This window comes from Strongylocentrotus purpuratus, unplaced genomic scaffold (genome assembly GCF_000002235.5).
Source record: "Strongylocentrotus purpuratus isolate Spur 01 unplaced genomic scaffold, Spur_5.0 spur5_scaffold_11, whole genome shotgun sequence".
Classification (NCBI taxonomy): Eukaryota; Metazoa; Echinodermata; class Echinoidea; order Camarodonta; family Strongylocentrotidae; genus Strongylocentrotus; species Strongylocentrotus purpuratus.
The window spans coordinates 24732698-24754468 of NW_022145596.1; the positions used below are offsets into that span (position 1 = coordinate 24732698).

The following is a 21771-nucleotide window of genomic DNA, read 5'->3' on the forward strand; positions in this document are numbered from 1 at the left end:
ACTTCAGACATAACAAATGTTATTTCCTCCTCAAACAAAGCGTGACTCGTTTGGTTAATGCTCCACTTTTAAATAGTGTGCTGGAGATTAATACCTCCCCAAACAAACAATTTCTATATCTTATATTTAAAGCTAAGCGAAGGCAAAATGAACAAAGCATAGCTATGAGCACCTCTTTTGCTTAAACACTCTACATGTTCATTGATATACCGGTAGTTTACATCTTCCAACCCTTTTTATTATTTCTGTTTTTGTGGTTAATGTGGGAATGCTGCTCTACACTTGTTCCAACAATATCCTCCTATTGGAGGGGGGGGGGTAGTTACTCCCCCCTCTTCCCCTGCCCCCCCCCCCCCCCGAAAAAATAAAATATAACATAGTTTATTTCTAATTCGATACCAGTGATTTACAAATGTTGCAGTTTTTTTAAATTATACTTTTTTTTTTTCCTCCCCCCCCCCCCCCCCTCTCCGGAAAAAAAAAATTGACTTCATAAGTCAACATTTTTCCTTAAATAACCCTACATGTATATGTATGCATTCATTGATATGGGTTACAACTTTACATCTTTCAGCACTTTTCAGTATTATTTCTGTTTCGGTGGTTTATGTGGGAACACTGCTCTACACTTGTCCCAACTATATCCTCCCATTCGATGCAACAATGAACAAAACCACACCAGTCGAATGAAATGATCTCATGGTTAATTTATTTCATTTTCAACACATACCAGGAAATAAAACGTCAACATACATGTAGACCATTTATGGCAGTCTATATTTGTCCGAGGAAGTGCAATTGAAATGTGAGAGCACACTTCTCTTCCTTTCACAATGACATTCTTCTATTGTTTTCTTTGTCTATTTCTATTGCCTGTCATGAATCATGAACCAAACTGCATGCAACTAAGGCAGGTTCTACATTTTCATGTACTGAGCATTATCATGTATAACATGTATATGCTGCAAAATTAGTCTTGTTTTTGTGGGCAGCAATGTCAAACACAAGCAGTGAAACATTCCTTCAAAGGAAATGTAGTTTCATTTACTGTGTGGTAATTAAGTCCATTTAACTTCATTTTAACTTGCATTCAAGTTTTGATGAAGTTGGAGGTAAGATGTCCATTTTAATTTTTTCCCCACCAAAACAAAGTTTTTACTAAATAATTTTGCACTATGAAATATAAGGGAAGATTTCAAAGCCTATGACAATGAGTGAATTCAGCTGCTGCGGCAATGAAGTTGCGTACATTGCATGGATGAGCACAGGTTGTTGATTGTACAATACCTAGTGTATAGTCATAGAATAATTTGTAGTTATGGCTGGTGTCATCTGTTCGATACCCTGACACTCCCTGTAAGATGCGCTATGTAACTCCGCAGAAAAGCTATCCCCTTCATCTTTGTAGCACTGTAAGAGAAAAAACAATAACAGAAAATGATAAACTAGGATTAACAACATAATATCCATATTATTATTATTAAAGTCAAATTTCTCTTTTAGCCCCCTAAACAATTGGCATTTCAAGAGAGAACTGTAATTCATTTTAATACTCTACCAGTATCCATCAAATTTTAGGATGGATTTTCACAATTTTCACTGTTCTTTTCATTTCTGCAGTAGCGTACATCTCTAGAAATTAGGTACATGTATAGTATACCTGTACAGTAATAATATCAGTCAAAAGTATTTGGGACATCAAGTCAACCCCTAAAAGAATGGGTGGAAATATTTTTTCTGCCACCAACCAAACCCCCCCCCCCTCCAACAAATAATTATTTATACAGTAGGCTTGCGGTTGCACCATGTGAGAGAGAGAGAGAGGATTGAGGAGTCCTGAAAAGGACTCTGACTTGGTAATCTTTCTTGGGGTGTGTAGTCCTGAAAAGGACTGTGTTTGTTATCTTTCTTAGCTTATAGTTCTAAGGAGAACTATAGCGCTTGGAGAGGATGAGTGGCTTGACGTCTCGAACAGGTTGACTATCCGTCGTCAGGAGTGGAGAATAGCATTGTACATACCCGGTAGTACTTTTTGCTTTGTCCCTTCGAGCATTTAGGAGAATTATGCAATAAGACATGGAAATCCACAAGTGACAAATAACTCTCAATTCCATTTTACTAAATAATTTTTTTTCCCATAAACTTTAAGAATGAAAAGAGCTTCAAGACTCAATCATACAGGGCAGATACATGTATCATTATTTTTAGTCTTTAAAAAAAAACATACGTTTTGGAAGCATACCGGTATGTGATTTAACAGTATTCAATGATCGTTGTCGCGGTTGAAATCGAGTCTAAAGTGATGAAATTGTAAATAATAAACTCTGTTGTATAGCTCCCTCTGAAGACTGATATTACTTTAGCTTTAAAACAATGTTTCTTGCCTACAATCGCTTGATTTGCTATTCCTGTTTGGAAATCATATACCAGAACTACATATTCTGAGATTTTCATGGTTGCAGCTACCATGGAATGGCCTTGGGCGCTATTTGAAATATTTGAAATTTACCAGGAGCACCAGTAAATTTTGATTATCCAAATTTCTTGTAAGCAGAAGTGTTTTAGGGGCTAAATTTTCTAGTGCCTACATCCACAGGGGCATCCAAATATATCAACATTTTAAAGAATCATTACTCTTTCAATACTACTTTGCATTACCTTTAAATTTGTGAGAATTATATTGTATACTGGTAATTATTATAGTAATCATATTCATCAAAGCTCAAGACTCCTTATTACAAGGTTTTAATCACTTCATAAACACAAATTTCCTGATTCTTCCCTGAAGTTTTAAACTTCCAAGGGGTATTTTACACACGAACCTCAGCCAACCATCCATCCAGTGGATGATGTTAGGACATGAGACAAACTACAATACATTGACAGCTTGTTTTATTTTTCATCAAGAGAAATCCCTAATTACCTATGCTTTGATTTAAATCTCTGACTTGTCCCTGACTTGAAAAAAAGGAAATTATTTTCCAGGTTTCCCTTGCTTTTTTTTCCTAATTTGATTGATTTTTGTTGTTGCACATTCCCTGACATTGTTAGCCTGGCTCGAAGACAAGGGAACTTATTTCCAGGTTTCCCCTGATTTATAGGATACCCAGAAACCCTGTACGATAAAGAAAGGTGTCCTACCTGACGAGGAATGGTTGTGGTAGACAGGTAGTGGTCTTGGTTTGTAGGATATCGCGGATTGACAGGAGAGATGTAACAAGCTTCCTCGGTGATACCTTGTCCACCTTGGTGACGATCAACTAAAATAACAGATAATATTAAATCAAATCAGTCAAGAGCCAACTACATTTATCTGAATTCCTAACTTCAATTCAGGACCCAACACTGTACTGCAGGTCCTCTATCCCCGAACATAAAACTAACCTTACCGGTAAACCCAATTGGAACCTATACACCTAACAACAATTTACTATAGTGTACTGTTACCCCAACCATAAAACTAACCTAAAACCCTATTGGAATCCTAAACCCAACAACACTGTACGGTTACCCCAACCATAAAACTAACCTACAACCCTATTGGAACCCTAAACCTAACAACACTGCATATATGCACTCTAACCCTAAATGTAAAACTAATCTAAAACCAAATTGTAACCCTCAACCCGCCAACAATATATATCGACTGCGAAATAATGCCTTGATCAAGCGTTGATCACCCCACAGGGTATTGACTTTGTGTTACAGTAAAATTAGGCTCTCAAGTAGATAAAACCATCTGTGTAGGGTCTACAATGCCTTTATTAAAATCAACATCGTGCTTTCTTTCAATGTTTGTGACTGCCTGGTTAGACAGGATCTCTTGATCCAGGGCATAGAGGATTAGATTACTTCATTAGTTGAGAGCAAAATAGCCCATTTATATTTCGGCCTAAATATAGTTAACTAAAGTTAAGGCCCTTCGGGACCCCCAAACTTAGACCGCCCCTAATCCACTCATACCGGCATTTACGACCATCCAGCCATGTGCAAGCTCAATTCAATTCAATTCAATTCAAGGTTTATTAAAAAATATCTTCGCAGCCGTAAAAGGCTGAATTGCGATACAATTCACAGATAAAAATATGCAAAATTACAAAAATATACATACCAATTACAATGAACATAGTTTGACATAGATTAAAAATCAAATATAAAATATATAAGCAGAAAACCAAAGAGTTCAAAAGTGAGTTTTAGAAAAATGTGTTGTTCAAATTACACCAGGAGTTTGGCGATTATTTCAAATTTAAAACCATTGTAGACATCTAAAGACAAGATGAGAAATTGCAAAAGATTACATTTCAAATTAAAAACTCAACTTTGGAATGATAAAAGATAAGTTTGTTCATTAGAAGTAAATCTTCGATTTACAATATTCACATGGTAATAAGTTAAATGTATTGCACAAAGTTTTTAGGAAAGTTCAAGAAAATAAAAATTTAAAAAAAGTTTTTAGGAAAGTTAAATTTAAATATAGATATATCGGAAAAAATTCTCTTCTTCAAACAACAACAAATGGTTACATAACTTAAACAATGCAATTTAAAGCAAGCTAACCCAATTAAGCTGCCATGGTATTACCCAAGTCACAACAATACAAAACCAAAGATATTACATTAACCCTATGGGAAAAAAAAATCAGTCTGTTTGGAGTTGGTATACATCAAATCAAACTTACTGAATATGGTCGGGAGAAATCTTCAAGCATCTTGATTGCTGTAAAATCCATCGGTTGGAAGCCGTCGTGTATATCAATTAAGAGAAAAGGCATCTGCAAGCTGGATGAAATGATGACAATTGATACCACTACAGTGCAGTGACCAGTTATACAAAAATATTGACACCAAACAGACAAGAGACCATTTAGGAACCTGTAGCTTATTGAGAAGACGATTTACATGTACATGCTTTTTACACTGGTCAAATTTTGCTTAGCCCGGACTATAGGTGGGACTAAAGGGGGTCTTAACCCCACTTTGGGGTGTTTCACAAAGAATAAGACCGACTTTAAGTTGGACTTAACGATGGCAGGCCGTTCATGCCACTGTTTTCTCTCACCATTTACTGGCATTGGTCTCTCAAAGGATGTACAAATCATGGTTACAAATCTACAGAATTTACATTTTTTGATAGTTCATTATTGAAGAAAAAAATATTATCTGAAGATCGTAATGGCGAGAGCAAATAGTGGCATGAATTAATGGCCTGCCATAGTTAAGTCCAGCTTAAAGTCGATCTTAGTCTTTGTGAAATACCCCCCCCCCCCCCTCCCCCAGGGCTATGCTTAGCCCACTTTCTGTTCAGACACAACTTTACCAAAGTAGTTAGGCTAGCCCCACCTTAAGTGGGACAATGTCGCTATTCATAAGGACCGCTATTCATAAGGTCCGCTATTCATAAGGTTTGTATTAATAAGGTCCGCTTTTCATAATTTGAGGAAAGGGTCATTATTCATAAGGGTCATTATTCATAATCAGAGAAGAGGGCCGGTATTCATTAAATAATGAAGGTTTTATAATATGAGAAGAGGGTCGCTAGTCATAAAACAAAATCGGGGTCGTTATTCATAAGGGTCCCTATTCATAATACAAGAAAAGCATAGCTGCCAACCTTTGTAAGTACAAATTAGTACTCAGCATCTCCAAAATTAGTATTTTACCATCAAAATTAGTATTTTTTTACCGGCCTTCCTTACACCTATTAAAATCCTATTGATGTCGTAACGCAGCGCAAATGCATACCGTAAAGACCATATTTTTGCTGTAATTAGTTTTTTTAAAACATATTCAATTGTACATGTTCATCTATATACCTTGTTTAAACTGCAAACTCAGTTCTTTTTAGTTCCAAGCTCTTGCTTCAGCCACAAAATCACCTTGAAGATTCACACACAAGTGACTATAAGCCACTCCATATAAAATGATGCACTGAATTCACAATATGGCTCTTGTAAAAATCTGCAATAATGTAGTGCAGCAGAGATGCCAACCTCTTGACACAAAAAAACAGACTGAGTATCCTAAAAAATCAGATTTTCACGAAAACTTGACACTACCAATGGCCGGTTGGCCCCGGGCCAGTAAAATTGCAGAAAAATATGATACTGGTACGTACAGTCAAGTAAAATATTTACTCTTTCATCAAAATTTTAAGAGAAAATTGTAAAGCAAAGTTTTTGTTGGGGCTGCGGGGGTTTACTTGTTCATGTTTTAATGCGATTCCATGTTTTTTATGGGTGTTAAAAAAAAAAAAAAAAAACTTTTTGTTTGAAAAAAAAATCGTATTTTAAGAGGTGATATCGTATTATCGTATTCCACTCTTATTATCGTACTAAATACGATTAAATCGTACTGGTTGGCACCTCTGGAAAAGGGTCAATTTTGATAATATGAAATGAGGGTCGCTATTCATAATACGAGAAGAGGGTCGCTATTAATTATACAAAATAAGGGTCGCTATTTATAATAGGACTAAAAGGTCGCTATTCATAATATAGAGTTAGGTCATTATTCATGAGGGTCCCTATAGAAATGCCTATTATTATTATTATTATTAGAGGACGAATCCACTCCAAAAATAACTTACTTTCAATAGAAGCAGAAAAATCAGACGAACCAATATAAAAAGTTTGAGCAAAATCGGATAACTAATAAGAAAGTAATGAATTACGTAAGTTATATTTGGAGTGGACTTGTACTTTAAGGGTCGCTTCTCATAAACAAGGGAAATGCTCTCGGCAGTCTCGCCTGCATTACGCAATTCGATATGATAAAAAAAATTGAGATTAGGACAACTTTTGGTTACCGGTAAGTTTTTTGATGTTGATGCCACAACATAGTCTAAATTTGTTGACCTGAAATGACCTTTGACCTTAACTTTGTGACCTGAAATTCTACTCACATGATAAGGGATACTTGATAACCCTTTAGTCAAAATTTCATTGAATAAGAACCTATACTTTCAGAGTTATATTAAAAATTCAAAAATTTAACCTTGGGTTAAATTTTTGATGTTGCCATAATATAGGGGACGCCACCGTTTGCATAATGCCTTACGGTCGCAAAATCGCATCTTATTTGACCTAAATCTTCTTGTTTTATGAATAGTGACCCTCATTTTGTATTATGAATAGAGACCCTCATTTCGTATTATGAATAGCGGTCCTTATGAGTAGTGACCCCCAATGTAAATTATGAATAGCGACCCTCTTCTCGTATTATGAATAGAGACCCTCATTTCGTATTATGAATAGCGGTCCTTACGAGAAGTGACCATCAATGTGAATTATGAATAGCGGTCCTTATGAATAGGGGTCCTTATGAATAAAGGCCCTTATGAATAGCAAATAGACCCCCCTAAGGTACGGGGTTAGATGGCCTTGCAAAAAAGAAGGGCTAACTCCGCAACTCCGGAGTAGAGCATGAATTTTCTTATCGAATATCCCGGGATAGGCGCTTAATCAAAGTACAGGACTAAAACAGCGTGTGTGAAAAGCCAAAAAGTTAGTCTAGGGGGGTGTTTCACAAAGATCCTAAGTTGAACTTAACTCTAAGTTAGACTTAAAAATTATGGAGAGCCGTTTGTAGCCTTAAAAAAAATATATTCAAAAGCGAAAATTGAAGTATTTTAGACTTTTCATGAATTTCACATCAAGAACATGAAATCTCCTTGACAATAGAAAAATATAAATGAATTGAATCAACATTTTATGCCTTTTAAAATAACTTTTACAAAATATTTTCATAGATGCTAATGATTTTCTATAACTTTTAAGTCCAACTTACAATCTTTGTGAAACACCCCCCAGGGCTAACAAAAGTATGGGGCCCAACCGTCAAGCTAGTCTGCAGGCACAGACTCTAATTTGACACTTTACCACAACTCCTAAAGCAGAGACTTTATAAGTAGAGAGCCTATATTATGCAGTATGCTGTAAGGCTAGTCTTCATAGTGCAGACACTGTTTACAGTGACTGATAAGAATCAATGTGTGCTTGCAAACTACCGTCAAGCATTGGAAGAGGAGTATACTGATGTACTGGCTTGCACACAAATGCCAGTACCAGCAATATATGTATTTCATTGAAGCAGAGTTCCAAACATTTCAGGGAAACAACATTTTCTGATTTTGTTATTAAAATTTTGATGCTCACAGCATCCAATTCCAGGAATTTCTTTCTACTGGTACCTATTCACCAGTCTGCCAGCACAGACTCTACTAATACGTGTCTGAACAGAAAGTAGAATAAGCTTAACCCGGACTACAGGTGGGGCTCAGACCCTCCGTTAAGCCCACCTATAGTCCGGGGTTAAGCAAATTTTTGCCAGTGTTAAAACAGTATACCAGTGCTAACTCCGCATTTGCGGTGCCAAGCAAATAAATGAGAACAGAAACGAAAAATAGAATTGTACTAAGCAATGGAGCGAATTAATGAATGTTCACGCTATACAGCTAGTACGAGGCTAACGATTTGCAGAGAGAACAGCACGAATTTTCTTATTCCTGGGTAGGCGCTTGGTACAGGACTAAAAAAGCATGTGTGAAAAGCGCAAAAATGTTAGTCCGGGGTTAAGGATAGTACAGGGCTAAGCAAAGTACGGGGTTAAAAAACAAGTGTGAAAATGTTATTACTGATTATTACCCATTTGACGCCTGGGTGGAGAGTGGCAAATGGAGATTAATGTCTTAATTATCAAGAGACACTGCTGGGGTTTGAAGCTATGACTTTCCCCATCTCCCATCAAGTGTTTGAACCATCCGACTATGACACTGCATCACCGCTATTCATAGCCCCCCCCCCCCCCCCCCCCCCCCCCCTCCACAAAGTCTCATTTTCAATGTCATAAAATACATCTTGGATAAGAATGGGAGAAAACATCCACAAGATCTCAGAACAACAAACAGCACTACAGTATAAAAGACATGCTTTTGGGGGTTCAAGCACTGCTAAAAAAATATAATGCAACTTTATTTTTAACATATCAGAATTGTGTATTTGGGATTCAATTTTGGAGCTATGTTTTTTATGCAAAAGGGCCTTGAAGAAAATCAAAGATCATCCATGACCAAGTGAACAAATATTGTATTATGAGAGCGGTGTTTTTTTCATTCTATTGGTTCTAAATTGGCATTGTTACATAAATTGATAAATAAACATACTTCCTGAATGTTTTCATGGTCATATAAAACAATATATCAAATAACTTTCAGTTTCAGCTGTATTGTATTATCATCATCAATATAAACCTACTTTTTCCTGGTCCTCAAGTAGCCTTCAGCCGTAACTGCAAAGTTTTCCGGCTGCCTGAACCCATAGCCTGGAAGGTCAACCAGACTGAACGCTGAACCAGCTTGGTAGAATAACAGAAGCTTTGTGTGTCCCTTCAAAGACAAAGTCAAATACAAGAATACACAGGATAAAAGGGTAGAAATAGTCAATATACATTAGTGTTTGGAGATGCACAATTGCTTAATCTTAGTACTTTCTATACTATTTTTATGAATTCTCAAAAGTATATGTTGCCTTTTTTCAAAGTCTAATATATACCAAAATATGCTAACAATTAGTTTTTGTTGGATATAAAAAAATAATTACCGTCTATACTATAATGTTACACAAAGATATTATAAATATACAACGTTTTCTTGAACAAAAAAGCAAAGCAAAACAAAACAGACAAACCATTCATTCATTACAAGGATACCAAATACTTTGTACATATATGTTTACATGTATGTTCTTACTTATTCTTCATTGCTGTTATGAATTTATGTTCATGATTTTGTTATTATTATAATATATATATTTTAAAAACTATTGTTCCTCATTATGTTTAACAGGGCCTCATGGAAGACCACCATTATTGGTAGCATACATGTATGTTGGCACCAAGTTTAGTGGATATATGAATTTGTGTTATTCCCTACATCACAAACGTGCGTCGTTCGTATATACACATGTACTAGCACACAAGTAAGTTTGTAAGTATTAGTCAGGAAATGAAGAGAATCATTGTAAAGAAAGAATTACCCCATGAAGCCAAGTACAAACAGAGAATTGAAAATAGCAATATCCGGTTTGTGTATCTAAAAAGACCCAGGTTTCCTTGGTTTATTTAGGAAAATGGACATTTAATACTGGTAAGTTGTTCGATAACATCACTCAATATGGTTCGAGTCGAGATATATCTCATTAATGAAACACGAACCTACAACATTAAAAATTAGTGCCACCATCATTGATCCCGGCACCAAATTTAGTACCAGTAATACATTATGTATATCTATAAAGACCCGAGGTTTCCCAGGTTTATTTAGGAAAATGGACATTTAATACTGGTAAATTGTTTGATTAAATCACTCAATCTGATTTGAGTTGAGATATATCTAATTAATGAAACAGTGTAAAGGCTATATATATATAGTCTCAAACGGGCCTACACCATTACCAACACCGTTAGGCCAGGCACCAAATTTAGTAATACACTATGTGTATCTATAAAGACAGAGGTTTCCCAGGTTTATTGAAGAAAATGAACATTTAGAACTGGTAAGTTGTTCTATAACATCACTCTGTCTGAGTTGATTCAAGATATATCTCATTAATGAAACAGTATAAAGGCTAATGTTGTTTAATTTCTGAATTCTTTGTTGAGGAACTTGCTTGCTGGTGATAGTGTATGTACAGTACATTAACGTTTTATGAATTTGCAAATGTCTAGTCCAGTTAATAAAAGCATAAATATAACAAATATAACAAATGACATTTTCCTGAAAATTGCATAACAATTCATTGTTATGGAAAATGTAGTACAATACACAACAATGGGCAAATAATTGTTACCAGACCAAGGATTTAAGTGAGATTAACTTACATTTTATATTGAAGCTGTTGACGTTTGTACATGAACTTGAAATAATAACTAGCCTTGAAAGTGTCTCAATATATCATGTGTGAGTGAGCTTGAAAATAGTTTTGCAATCTAAGTACAATAATCGTAACCCTTTCATGCAAAATATGGACATATAACTTCCTGATTTTGCCCAACTCATATGTAATAAATTCCAGAAACAGACGTCAACAAATACGAAATGAGCCAATGTGAGCCAATATGTGAGCCAAAGAAAAAGCACTGTATGGTGTCCGCACTCGCACACGTAAACCAGTGGGGATCTGAGCACAATTGATTTATGCGGCCTGTTACCCGAGTCAGGTAGTTTTATTTAATTTTCTATCTGTTTTAATTTTGATTATTTCAATAAAAAAAGCTTAAATTTCTATTCTTAAAATTCTATTCTAAACTCGAATTGGTGCGTTCAACACAACGCACCCTTTGAGGTACCGGTAAGCCATTTCATTTTGCCACAGCATGTTTGAAAGGTGTTTTACTAAATGAGGCATCAAGCTTAAGAGAAACTTACTGGAGTTTTTGATGTCCTGACAGTCAGGCCAGGTACATTTGAGAAGAGAGCCTTGATCAAGGAGGACTTGCCCACGTTGCTACGACCAATCATAGCAATCTATATTTTAAAAAAAACAATGACAATGTACACGTAGTTCAAGATCGAGTCTCATGAGAGGAAGAAGAGATTACCTCCCGAGTAGTTCTCTGAGTTAACACAGAACCAGGGAGGGGGGGGGGGGAGGAGGATGCATATGAAACAAATAACGCACTTGACCCTGTTGTGCGTACTCAGTAATGTAAATGCAGTTGTACGCTCGGTTTCTTCAGATGGTGCACACTGTGAACTTGCCGCAAGCGGCTCATGCACAGAGGCGGCACTAATCTAATGAAACCTTGCGTGCATTGCATTTACCACTAACGCACGCTGGGCCATGCATTATTTGTATAATGATCCTCTGCATGCTCAGCCCCTTACTTTCAAAAACGCTCTGTAGCTCCATTGAGTTATAGTGCCCTTTGGTGTATAATCACCAATATGTAGAATATCTACTCTTAACTCGTAAACCATAAAGTAAGATGTGAGACATGCAAAATAGCATGTTAAGATTTCTTTCATTTAATTAACTATGCAGTAAATAAAATAGGTTGGAAATATATTTCATGCATTGCATATACATGCAGGCCTTCTTTTGTGTTAAAAAAACATTGAAGTTAGAATGGAATTTTTTTTAAACAGTAACAATATGCTGCTTATAAGTGTCGGCTTGCATGGTGATGTAGATATAATGTACAGTAGGTTTGCGGGTGCACCATGTGTGAGAGAGAGAGAGGGGGTTGAGGAGTCCTGAAAAGGACTCTGACTCTGTAATCTTTCTTGGGGGTGTGTAGTCCTGAAAAGGACTGTTGTTATCTTTCTTAGCATATAGTTCTAAGGAGAACTATAGCACTTGGAGAGGATGAGTGGCTCAATGTTTCGAACAGGTTGACTATCTCAGGCCTCGAATTACATCAAATTTGGGTCAAGGCCACTTTTTTGAGAGGGCACAAATCCACCGAAAGGGGCACAAATCTATCCTAAGGGGCACTAAGGCCAACGTGGAAAGTGCGCGTAAAATCACCTCACGCCGTTGTTTTCAAGGTAGGGGGGGGGGGGGGTTTGTGCACCCAGGGGCAGATCCAGGATTTCTTCCTTGGGGGGGGGGGGGCCCACTTTTTTTTTTGTCCCCCCAAAAAATCGCAACGACTCAGCCAGCCGCTGAATAAGCGGGGGGGGGGGGGGGGGGGTAAGAGGACACTTTTTTTTGTTTTTTGGTCTCGAAATTCGAAAATTTGACATTTTGTTCCCTTTGGAGTGGGGGGAGGGGTGGGGTGGGGGGGGGGGGGGGGTGAGGTCACCTTTTTTAGATCAGCCATTGGCATAATTTTTTTGTGTGTGTGTTTCATTTAAAAAAAAGGGGGGGGGTTTGCTCCAAAATACAGACATAAAAAACCGTTTCATTAAATCATTAGAGAAAGAAGAGGATTCGTTGTACCGTTTTTTACTCTTAATCCTCGTCTAAATTCATCCCCCCCCCCGTCCCCCGCAAAGCTCGGAAGCTTTTACGTTTCATTAAATCATTAGAGAAAGAAGACTATTCGTTGTCCCGTTTTTTACTCTTAATCCTCGTCTAAATTCATCCCCTCCCCCCCTCCCCCGCAAAGCTCGGAAGCTTTTATGTTTCATTAAATCATTTGAGAAAGAAGACGATTCGTTGTCCCGTTCTCGACTCTTAATCCTCGTCTAAATTCAGTTCCCCCCCCCCCATCCACACGCGCAAAGCGCGAAAGCTTTTACGTTTTATTAAATCATTAGAGAAAGAAGACAATTCGTTGTATCGTTCTCGACTCTTAATCCTTATCTAAATTCAGTTACCCCACCTCCTGCACGATCGAAGCGCGGAAGCTTTGACATTTAATTTAATTATTAGAGAAACAAGACGATTCGTTGTACCGTTCTCGAAAATAATCCTCGCCTGCATGAATACAGTTTTCCCCTTCCCGCGCAAAGCGCGGAAGCTTTTATGTTTCATTAAATCATTAGAGAAAGAAGACGATTCGTTGTACCGTTCTCGACTCTTAATCCTTGTCTGAATTTCAAAAATGTTTTTTGTCTGCTCCTGTTTCTTCATACGTCCTTTTCTCTCCTCTCTTTTTTTGGCTTTTTTTGGCTTTTTTGGGGGGCGCCCCCACTGCCCCCCCCCCCCGGCTACGTGCCTGCGGTCAGATGAACATCTTTTGATACCTTGTTCGCCCCCGGAAACTCATGGGTTGAAGGCAAATTACGGTCAGATAAGCATATTTTTATACCTTATTTGTGACACTGGCAGGATACTGATTGGCGTGAGGTCCAGCGGGCGGAGCCCCCAGAAGCCCATGGGTTTAAAGCATTACATTACCGTCAGATTAGCATCCAGTGGGGTCCAGGGGGCAGAGCCCCCGGAAGCTCAGGGGTTTAAGCATTTGATTACGGTCAGATGAACATGTTTTTATACTTTATTTGTGACACTGGCAGGACACTGATTGGCGTGAGGTCCAGCGGGCGGAGCCCCTTGAAGATCAAGGGTTTTAGGCACTAAATTGCAGTCAGATGAGTATCCAGAGGCCTGCCAAAGGGCCCTTGGTTGGGTCCGGGGGCAGAGCCCCCGGAAGCTCAGGGGTTTTAGGCGTTTAATTACGATCAGATGAGCAATTTTTGATACCTTATTTTGTTGAGAAACTGGTAGTTAACTATTTTTTCTTTCTTGCTCTCTTTCTTTCTATTTCTCTTTAAAATGCTTTTCAAAAAAAAATTGGGGGGGGGGGGGAGCTGGAGGGGGGGAGTTTCCCCCTTTGACGTTTGATTGAATTATTAGAGAAAGAAGATGATTCGTTGTACCGTTCTTGACTCTTTATCCTTTTCTGAATTCCAAGGGAAGCGCGGAAGCTTAGACGTTTTTAATAAATTATTAGGGAAAGAAGACGATTCGTCTCGATCTCGACTACCGGTATTATCCTTTTCTGAACTCAATTCACACCCCTCCCGCGCGATGGGCGGAAGCTATGACGTTTTAATTAAAACGTATGGGAAAGAAGACGATTCTTTGTACCATTATATCGACTCTTAATCCTTTTCTGATTTAATTCCAGACCCTCCTCCCGAGAAAAATCCAAGTTTTTCACTGATTAAAAACTGTGAAAACGCACCAAAAAGGGTCACAGCGCGAAGTAAAGATGTTGAACCAACGATGGGTAAACAAAACTTCCCGATATTGATTGGTTCAAATAAAAAGGATGGATTGAAAAACTAAGCCTGAGTCATTACGGTTTTTGTGCCAAACGTTTCAGTCATTTGGATGAAGACATTCTTTCACATCTCCGTATCGGCAATTAAGTCCCGCCAATTAATTTAGGAGTTCCATAGTGGAAATTAGGTCTCGCCAATAATTATTGTTTTAGATCTCCGTAGGGGCAACAAAATCTTCCGGTAATTATTGTTTTTAGAGCTCCGGAGGGGCAACAAAACCTTGCCGACTATAATTGTTTTTAGAGCTCCGGAGGGGCAATAAAACCTTGCCGACTATTATTGTTTTTAGAGCTCCGGAGGGGCAACAAAACCTTCCGGTAATTGTTGCTTTTAGAGCTCCGGAGGGGCAACAAAACCTTGCGATAATTATTGTTTTTAGAGCTCCGTAGGGGCAACAAAACCTTCCGGTAATTATTGTTTTTAGAGCTCCGGAGGGGCAACAAAACCTTCCGGTAATTATTGTTTTTAGAGCTCCGGAGGGGCAACAAAACCTTGCCGACTATTATTGTTTTTAGAGCTCCGTAGGGGCAACAAAACCTTCCAGTAATTATTGTTTTTAGAGCTCCGGAGGGGCAACAAAACCTTGCCGATAAATATTGTTTTTAGAGCTCCGGAGGGGCAACAAAACCTTGCCAACTATTATTGTGTTTAGAGCTCCGGACGGGCAACAAAACCTTCCAGTAATTATTGTTTTTAGAGCTCCGGAGGGGCAACAAACCTTGACGACTATAATTGTTTTTAGAGCTCCGGAGGGGCAACAAAACCTTCCGGTAATTATTGTTTTTAGAGCTCCGGAGGGGCAACAAAACCTTGCCGACTATTATTCTTTTTAGAGCTCCGGAGGGGCAACAAAACCTTGCCGATTATTATTGTTTTTAGAGCTCCGTAGGGGCAACAAAACCTTCCGGTAATTATTGTTTTTAGAGCTCCGGAGGGGCAACAAACCTTGCCGACTTATCATTGTTTTTAGAGCTCCGGAGGGGCAACAAAACCTTGCCGACTATTATTGTTTTTAGAGCTCCGGAGGGGCAACAAAACCTTGCCGATTATTATTGTTTTTAGAGCTCCGTAGGGGCAACAAAACCTTCCGGTAATTATTGTTTTTAGATCTCCGGAGGGGCAACAAAACCTTGCCGATAAATATTGTTTTTAGAGCCTCGGAGGGGCAACAAAACCTTGCCGACTTATCATTGTTTTTAGAGCTCCGGAGGGGCAACAAAACCTTCCGGTAATTATTGTTTTTAGAGCTCCGGAGGGGCAACAAAACCTTCCGATAATTATTGTTTTTAGAGCATCGGAGGGGCAACAAAACCTTGCCGACTATCATTGTTTTTAGAGCTCCGGAGGGGCAACAAAACCTTCCGGTAATTATTGTTTTTAGAGCTCCGGAGGGGCAACAAAACCTTCCGATAATTATTGTTTTTAGAGCCTCGGAGGGGCAACAAAACCTTGCCGACTTATCATTGTTTTTAGAGCTCCGGAGGGGCAACAAAACCTTCCGGTAATTATTGTTTTTAGAGCTCCGGAGGGGCAACAAAACCTTCCTATAATTATTGTTTTTAGAGCCTCGGAGGGGCAACAAAACCTTGCCGACTATCATTGTTTTTAGAGCTCCGGTGGGGCAACAAAACCTTCCGGTAGTTATTGTTTTTAGAGCTCCGGAGGGGCAACAAAACCTTCCGATAATTATTGTTTTTAGAGCCTCGGAGGGGCAACAAAACCTTGCCGACTATCATTGTTTTTAGAGCTCCGGAGGGGCAACAAAACCTTGCCGACTATTATTGTTTTTAGAGCTCCGGAGGGGCAACAAAACCTCGCCGACTATCATTGATTTTAGAGCTCCGGAGGGGCTACAAAACCTTCCGATAATTATTGTTTTTAGAGCCTCGGAGGGGCAACAAAACCTTGCCGACTATCATTGTTTTTAGAGCTCCGGAGGGGCAACAAAACCTTGCCGACTATTATTGTTTTTAGAGCTCCGGAGGGGCAACAAAACCTCGCCGACTATCATTGATTTTAGAGCTCCGGAGGGGCTACAAAACCTTCCGGTAATTATTGTTTTTAGAGCTCCGGAGGGGCAACAAAACCTTGCCGACTATCATTGTTTTTAGAGCTCCGGAGGGGCAACAAAACCTTGCCGACTATCATTGTTTTTAGAGCTCCGTATGGGCAACAAAACCTTGAACATTACAAGTCGGGTTGGCTTACGATGACTATAATGTCGGCAAAACTTTTGTGGATTAAAATATTGTGGCCGTAAACGGTTTGATTTTGAAAAGGGCATTCCGGCCAGTGAGAGGGGCATGGCGGCAAATTGCCGATTGCCGGTGGGTAATTCGAGCCCTGCTATCTGTCACATGGTACACCCACAAACCTACTGTATAGTAACAATATGGTAACATTTTAACATTGATCAAGACTTTAAATCACCTCTGGAAGATTGTAGTCTGGGGCTTGTTCTGGGTAGTAAGCTGCCTTTGCAAACTGTACTTTGTGCGTCCTGCCATTTTCAAAGAGCATGCCTGCCTCTTGAACCTCGGTCTCCGTCGGTCTAAATATCATGTCTTTGTCCTGAAAATCAGGGAAAAAAATACTTACATTTTTTTCATTTTTTTTTTTTTTTTTTGGGGGGGGGGGGCTACTGTTCAAGCTTGCTTGCATGAAAATAACACTCTTTAATTTGTTTTGCATTGAACTCTATGCACATTTTGGGGGGCTCTTTTTAGCATTTTGGGGGCTAATTCGCACCGCACCTCCGTGTATTTTTTTCACTGACATGACCTGAGTTTGGCGGTAATCCATCATCCGGTTCTTGAGATAACGCGATCACGAGCTAATTTTGCATATATAATGAGCCCTGTGACCTTTGACCTTGTGACCCCAAAATCTAATCACTTTATTAGCTCTGCAATATACACGCATGATCCAAGTTTGACGGTAATCAATCAATTGGTTCTTGAGATAACGCGATCACGAGAACAGGACGTAAGAACAACCAGAAAACATTAAAGGACAGATCAGTAATCATATGATATCGTTTTTCTACACTGTTGCTAAAAACATTTCCTCAGCCCACTTTGAATATATTCTGAGTAAAAATTAACTTATTGATGGATTTCATACAATTAATAGTTCAAATTGAAATTTGAAATATACACATTAAGAGAATTTTAATAAATAGGAAATGGGAAGGGACAAAAAGAACTTTAAAAAGTAAATTATACTCGCAATAACCTATGGTGATTGTAAAAAATTGAGTACCAGTCTTATGAGAGAAAAGACTTCTTCAGAAATCATAAAGGATATAGGCATCTGCCACATTAAAAAGTACCTCGAAGATGGGATGCTGGACATATTTATTGGCTGCAAACAGTGGATTATTAGCCTCCTTCTTCAAGACATCTTGACCACCAGACCCAGAAAGCCTCACTTCCCGCATCCACAGGGTACGCTGGGCATCCAGGCTGAAAATTCTTCTCCTTTGCTCTCTCGCAAGAAAACGGGTACACTTTGGACAAACTTGCATATTTGCTTCTCTGGTTTCAGTCCGTCTATATGCCAGACGCTGTTTACAAGTGAACTATATAAAAGAAAAATAGTAGAAGCAACAAGACTTCTCTTCCTCGAATAATCAATCCATAGAATATAAAAATGACAGTTGCATGCCGTCCAAAAACTTAAGTCTATATACTCCATTACAGATGCAGTCACCTTGTGGCAAACACCAAAACTCAACAGTTTACGATCGACACTTTGTGGCAACTGATGGCTTGCCGTCTATCCAAACTTTGACCCATAACTCCGGCGTGGAGATACCCTACTATACCAAAAATTAAGTAAATATTCATCAAATGTCCAAAAAAAAGGTCATGATTTAAAAGTCGTTAAGTTTGTCAGTTTGTTACCTGTTTCGTGTCAATTTTCTTATCTTTTTTTAGAGTATTTTTCCTAAAAACAAAGACTTATAATATGCACTTTCTCACAGGGTTCACGGCAAACTGCAGCACAATACAATTGCATACCGTACCGACAGTGCGGTGTGGGCGGGCGCGTTCAGTTACTGAGTTAGCGATCATAAATTGGAAACGCCCCAATTTCAAAAAATGAAATGGAAGCTCTCATTACCAATCATGTGAAAGAATATGTTTTGACTAATACATGATGATAACAAATTTGCCGGGAAACCGCCTACTAATTCATATATTTGGTAAATTTGTTTCTCTCATGGTCTGTGAGAGATATAGGGTAGTCCCATATACATCTTTCTGTGTATAGTGCTTGTAACTTTACAAAGAAAAGGCCAAATTTCTTATCATTTTGATGATTCCAGAACCTTGCAGATGCTAGATGATCAACCTTTTCTGATCGATTCCACAACGTTTCTTTCACAATGCAATCGCATGACCATAACTGGTCTTTACCTTTAACACTTGGCGCGCCCGCACCCAACCGTCGGGACAGTATGTAATTGTATTGTGCTGCGGTTTCCTGTGAATCCTGTGAGAAAGTGCATATTATAAGTATTTGTTCTTACTTTTATGAAAACTACTCCGAAAAAGATAAGAAAATTGACACAAAACAGGTAACAAACATATTGACTTTTAAATCATGACCTTTATTAAGTTTATTTGGACATTTGATGAATATTTACTTCATTTTGGGTACTGGTATGTTTTAGAAGGGTATCTCCACGCCTGTGTGAAGTTATCTACCAATACCATAATGTCTCAGATCCTCATTACGGAAAATAACTTCACACAGGCGCGCGCCCCCCCGCAACCCACCATCCGTATGGACTTGTATTGTGCAGCGGTTTGCAGTGAAACCTGTGAAAAAGTGTAATATTAACGTTTTTTCTGATAATATACTCCAAAGATAACAAGAAAATTGACACGTAACAGGTAATAAACATAACAAATTTTATCTCATGATCTTTATTCACACATTTGATGAATGTTTACTTCATTTTGGGTATGTTTTAGTGGGGTATCTCCACACCGGAGTACTCAGTTGAGTTAGGCCTACAGTAATCTACATAGTCTATAGATTTACAGGTCAAATTTTGAATATGTTTCTGGACAAGCGCCTTCATTATTTAATATTTATTATTTAATTATCTATTCATACAATCAAATTCACGGCGCTAGTGTAGCAAGGTATCCAAAATATAGCCTACTAAAACAGACCCCAAATTTTGTGGTCATCATTACCCTAACCCTAACCCTAACCCTAACCCTAACCCTAACCCTAACCCTAGAACCCTAACCCTAACCCTAACCCTAACCCTAACCCTAACCCTAACCCTAACCCTAACCCTAGAGATAATGATAAACACGAAATTTGGGGTCTAAAATTTGAGGTCTGTTTTACTCATTTAGTAGGCTATATTTTGGATACCTTGCTACACTAGCGCCAAATTCACTATATTTACACTTTACAGACGATACGCTGCACGATCACGATGTCGATCATCTCCAACCATACCAGTCACTAGTCGTAGTGCGCTTCTCTGCTGGCGTCCAGGCGGCTAGGTTACCGCGGGCGCCTGCAAAATATCTCAAAGACACAGTTGAATACGCTATTATTCCTTAATAATCTAATGTCTTGGTTTCAGTTCGTCAACTCAATAACACTTGCAGGGCCAGGAGCATGATGCTAAACATTGCTAGCAGGACATTTTCTATCCTCGAAATCTATAGTCTACAGAGTTTTGTCATCTAGATTCTAGATCTATTTCTTTAGGACAGCTTCGACATTTCTTCTGCTACTACCATGCAGCTTCCTACTACTAGCCTAAGTTGTATGCGTCATTTTTTAATTTTTTTCTTTCAGAAAGGCACACGAAAAATGGCTCACTGGAAATATATTGGCAACTTACAACAAACTGTTTAATAAATATTCTAAGCCCGTATGCAACTTTGGAATAATGTTATTGACCTAAACTTGAACAATAAATTGATAGGGCTGACTGGATGCACGACTAAACTGCGTTTGTCGACAATGTGAATGGTGAATGCAAGATTTCAGATGATCTCACAACTGTCAGTGGCGGATCCAGGTATTTCTTACCGGGGGGGGGGGGGGGGGAGCACAACATGGCATGGGGTGAAATCAGTAGCGTTTGCAGGATTTCTTCAAGGGGGGGGGGGGGTTAACATTTTTAAATCGGGCCGAAAAATTCGCAACGACTCAGCCGGCCGCTGAATAAGCGGGGGAGGGGGGGGGGGGGGGGGCGGGGGTAAGAGAAGGCACGTTGGCAGAGTTTTATGTTTGGGGGGGGGGGGCACAAACATGTTATCCATCGAGTTAAAAAAAAGGGGTCTAAAATAGTTCAACCCTGGCTACGTGCCTGGGTAAGAGGATATTTATATATATTTTTTGGCCCCCAAAAAAATCACAGCGGGGGGGGGGGGAGGCACGTGTCCCCTAGAAGAAGTATACTACTGTCGGTATACTACTGTCGGTTCATACTTTTTCATGTTGTATATACTTGTTTCGTACGTTATAGAAATTCTACAAATTCATCATTATTTTCCTCTTCTTCCTTCTCCTCTTTTTCTTCTTCTCCTTCTTCTTTTTCTTCTTGTACTTAATATCATTTCTATCATCAGTTTAATGTTGTTATTATAATTATCTTTAACAAGTAGTTCTTTTAATTTTCTTATCTGTCTGTAAATATTACTATTTTAACTTATTAATTTTATACATGTCTGTAAGGGACCCCACTGGAAATAAGCTCTCGAGCTTTCGTGGGTTATCCTGTTCAAGCTGACTTTTTTTGATCTGTTATTATTGTATATTGTTGTATGTTGGAAGCTTGTCGAATAAAAATCAATCAATCAATATGAATAAGTTTTGATATTATACCCACACTATCACGATGCAACAACAAACACAACAAAACAGTGCTATCGAATACATTTCAAACGGTATACACCCCCGATGATGATGATGCATTTTCTTGTACTAAATAATGTCGTTATGGACTCAAAATCTGAAAGAATTTTTTAATTTTATGACCAAATATGTATCATCAGACCT

The 21771-nt window shown here is 38.5% G+C and overlaps 1 protein-coding gene across 1 annotated transcript; it reads right to left on the reverse strand.

Annotated features, from left to right (window-relative positions):
* Positions 1-690: 690 nt before the first annotated feature.
* LOC590744 (GTP-binding protein 8) lies at positions 691-20492 on the reverse strand. Its single transcript, XM_790338.4, has 8 exons — positions 20162-20492; positions 18062-18310; positions 17161-17301; positions 11425-11523; positions 9254-9384; positions 4682-4781; positions 3142-3260; positions 691-1410 (listed from the first exon to the last, which is right to left on the reverse strand). The coding sequence occupies exons 2-8, from the start codon at positions 18254-18256 to the stop codon at positions 1329-1331; spliced, it is 867 nt and encodes a 288-aa protein (XP_795431.2). The 5' UTR covers positions 18257-18310; positions 20162-20492; the 3' UTR covers positions 691-1328.
* Positions 20493-21771: the final 1279 nt, after the last annotated feature.